At 34.2% G+C, this 3,362-nt stretch overlaps 1 protein-coding gene across 2 annotated transcripts; it reads left to right on the top strand.

Moving 5' to 3' along the window:
- The first annotated feature begins 281 nt into the window (after nt 1-281).
- LOC109340695 (cytochrome c oxidase subunit 6b-1-like) lies at nt 282-3,128 on the top strand. Of its 2 annotated transcripts, XM_019578414.1 has the most exons (6): nt 282-412; nt 1,161-1,327; nt 1,382-1,430; nt 1,574-1,656; nt 1,750-1,831; nt 2,825-3,128. In XM_019578414.1, the coding sequence occupies exons 1-6, from the start codon at nt 371-373 to the stop codon at nt 2,876-2,878; spliced, it is 477 nt and encodes a 158-aa protein (XP_019433959.1). In that variant the 5' UTR covers nt 282-370; the 3' UTR covers nt 2,879-3,128. The 2 variants fall into 2 exon arrangements, with proteins under 2 accessions (XP_019433959.1, XP_019433958.1); XM_019578413.1 differs by having other exon boundaries at nt 1,161-1,430.
- Nucleotides 3,129-3,362: the final 234 nt, after the last annotated feature.

The following is a 3,362-nucleotide window of genomic DNA, read 5'->3' as shown; positions in this document are numbered from 1 at the left end:
TTAGTATATTGAATAGAATTTTCAATGTTTCATACTTTTCATGTTCATTTTACCTCCATAAATTTATTTTCTCATTAACTTTTAAATGACTTAACATATATTTGTCCTAATAGATAATCAATCCCCTTTAAGCAGATAAAAAAATAAGGCTGAATTAAAACCAAAACAGAATGGGAAAAATAATCAGAAAAAGCCCAAGCCCAAGCCCATAGTAGAGTCCCAATCTTCGGGATGTTTCCTCCAAATTCTGTAAAACTATGACACGTGTCTCCCACTCACGCATTGACTGAGAACGCATTCCATTCCCCAATTCTGGTTTTGACCTACACACATCACAACACAACAACCCCAATTCTCTTTTCCATACTCAATGGCCAAACCTGTTGCTATCGATTCTCAAACTCTCGCTGAGGTTTCATTCCAAATCTCTCTTCTATTGCTCCTTCGTTTTTTAATTCTCAATTTTATTCTCATTTCTGCTTCCGTATCTGCCTAGATCTATGTTTCATTTATCCTAGTTTTATTGAACTTCCTTTTTTTATTTTAATTAGAAGATTATAGATGAAGCTTGATTTAATTAATCAAATATCCTGGAGTATTCTGAGTTAGGTCTTGATGAGGTTCACCCGAATTAAATTTTTTTGGAGCATTGTATATTTCAATTATGTACTAATGTCTGTTATGAACAATTAAGCTTATATTATATTCAGGATCTTTCTCACAACCCTGTGAACTGAATCCAGGACATTTTGTAATCGTTTATCTCTACCTAAAATTATGGACAAAAATCCAGATCTATATAATTGGCCAAATAAGGTTACTCTAGGGATGTCTGTTCAGTGTAGGTTGGTAAACTTATCTTATGTTATACCATACTTCAATCTGCCGAATGTCGATAGCATAAGATTTTATTTGGTTTTTCTCCGTCTGATAGAAGTATATACATGTATGTATATGCATTAAGATATAAGAAAAACAAAAGGATTCAATACTAGGAAGATAATACTACATCAGAGTATTTGCGATTTTGTTTATGATATGATTAGTCTTCTAGTAGATGACTGTGTAGCCAAGTTTCTTCATTATTCATTGTGTATGATAAATAATTTATAAGCTTGCTTAGTCATGACCAAGGTAGTGACATTTTTTTTTATTTGCAGCAATATTATGTGAAGGACAAACAGGTGAAAAATGATGAAGTAGTGAAATCTGTTGAAGTGAAAGATGTTGAAAAGCCGAAGGAGGCTCCTTCTGAGGAAGCCGTTGTTGAGAAAACTGTAGAAGAAACAACTCCTGTTGCCCCCGTTGTTGCTGAGGAGAGCAGTGAAGTCACTCCTCCTGCTGAAGAAAGCACTGAAGAGCAAAGTGGTGGAAGTGTTGTAGAAGAAAACTCTGGGGATCAAGATGCTGAGGAGACCCCACAGATTAAGGTGAATTTTGTTTAACTTACCATTCTTCTTGATTAGGTACTTAAGTACATCATTTGATCGTAAAGCATGCTTTTTGCTTCTTTAATATTTTGTGTCCGATTTACTCCTTTCAATGTGTTCATATTAGTGCTATTGTTTTCCAGCTTGAGACTGCTCCAGCAGATTTTCGTTTTCCAACTACAAATCAAACAAGGCATTGTTTTACTCGATACGTTGAATATCATCGGTTAGTCATACTCGTTAGGCTTTTATTTCTGTGGAATTTGCTGCTCACACATTGTACTGTTCTTCCATTTTAACCTTGGAAGTTGTTGGGCAGATGCATAGCTGCAAAAGGAGAAGATGCACCAGAGTGTGATAGATTCGCTAAATATTATCGTTCTCTCTGCCCTGGTGAATGGGTACGTATTTTCAATATTAACATTATTTTTTTATCTGCTAAACATTAGGATCTAGAGATTAATTTACTGATATTTCTTGTCAATGTCAAATTTCCATCCATTTATGGTCCTAATGTACTCTTTCATGAACCAAAGTGGCATCTTTTACTCTGTTAGTAGTAATACGAGTTCTTGTAAAGAAATTGCATGTTGTAGTCTTCGACTTAGCTTTTCTTTTGTTTTAATACCCACTTGTGTGATCTAGAACTCATGAGTATCTGACTTTGTTGAAAGTTAGACAATGATATCAGTGAAAACATGGCAAAAATTGTAATTTTTAAATGTGTAAGGCTGCTTTTTGATGAGTGATTTCTCAAGTATATTTGCAGTGAATGTTTCCTATACATGGATAGATGCATAATACTTTTAGGACCTAGTTTTAAATGTTCAATTAATTTCTATCAGACCAGCTCTGTATCACCTTTAATATGTAGCTATGCCTCTATCCTTCAACTCTTGTCGCTTAGCACCTTTTATTGTTGTTTACAATTATTAGAACCTCCTTGAATGAGAAAACAACACTTAAATGACTTGTGCAGCATTTTTTAACGTTTCAAACACTACATTGGTGACTATTATTGTTTGATATAATTCGCTCAAACGATACTTAGTGGTCAGTACTGGTGTGTATATTTGCTTATATTCAACTTGATCTCCCCACACATGTAAGGGCACATTAAGTTTCACATTTAGTAATTAGCTTGATTTACACATGGCTTTCGAGTTTAATGTCATCATGTGTTATATTTGCAATAAACTATGCTATTTTTCCCCAAATGGCTAGCCTGTGAATATTTATTTATTCATTAGCAGTTGCCATCAGGTAGAATACAAATATACAGTTTTGGTTTTTAATATACTTTTCTTTCAATGACTTATTTAGCACATTCTACATGAACTTAAATCCTTTTCATGGGCTAATAGTCCGTTTTTATGAATTGGTCCATGCATCAGATTGACAGATGGAATGAGCAAAGGGAGAATGGAACATTCCCCGGCCCGCTGTAGGTGGCAGGAGTATGAATTTGCTGTTACAATTCACTTTCTGTATTACATTTAAAATTGCTAAAGATAAACTCTCAGACCTTTGGGGAATGCTCAATGTATGCTGGGTTAATAAGAAATTTTGGCTGTCTATTTAAACTAGCTTGAGTTGTACAAATTCCAGGAAACTCTTCTGGTGAAGTGTCCAGAAATATGCGTTATTATTTAATGGATTTTTTACGCTATTATTACTGAGGGATTCTTGATTATAGTTAATGTTCTGTTGTTCCATGTTGGTAGCCCAGTAAGATCTAGGGACATGCAGTGAGTGACTAGGTCTGATTGTTGTCTATGCTTTCCATCCCGATCTCCCTTGGATTTAATATGTATATACTGACAGTGTAAGTGTTTTTTATATTGACTGTAAGTATTTTTTATACTGACAGTGTAAATATTTTTTATACTGACAGTGTAAGTGTTTTTTACACTGACAGTGTAAGTGTTTTTT

The sequence above is a fragment of the Lupinus angustifolius genome, unplaced genomic scaffold (genome assembly GCF_001865875.1).
Source record: "Lupinus angustifolius cultivar Tanjil unplaced genomic scaffold, LupAngTanjil_v1.0 Scaffold_233_3, whole genome shotgun sequence".
NCBI lineage: Eukaryota > Viridiplantae > Streptophyta > Magnoliopsida > Fabales > Fabaceae > Lupinus > Lupinus angustifolius.
The sequence above is the reverse complement of the archived record's forward strand: the minus strand, read 5'-3'. Positions and strand labels throughout refer to the sequence as shown.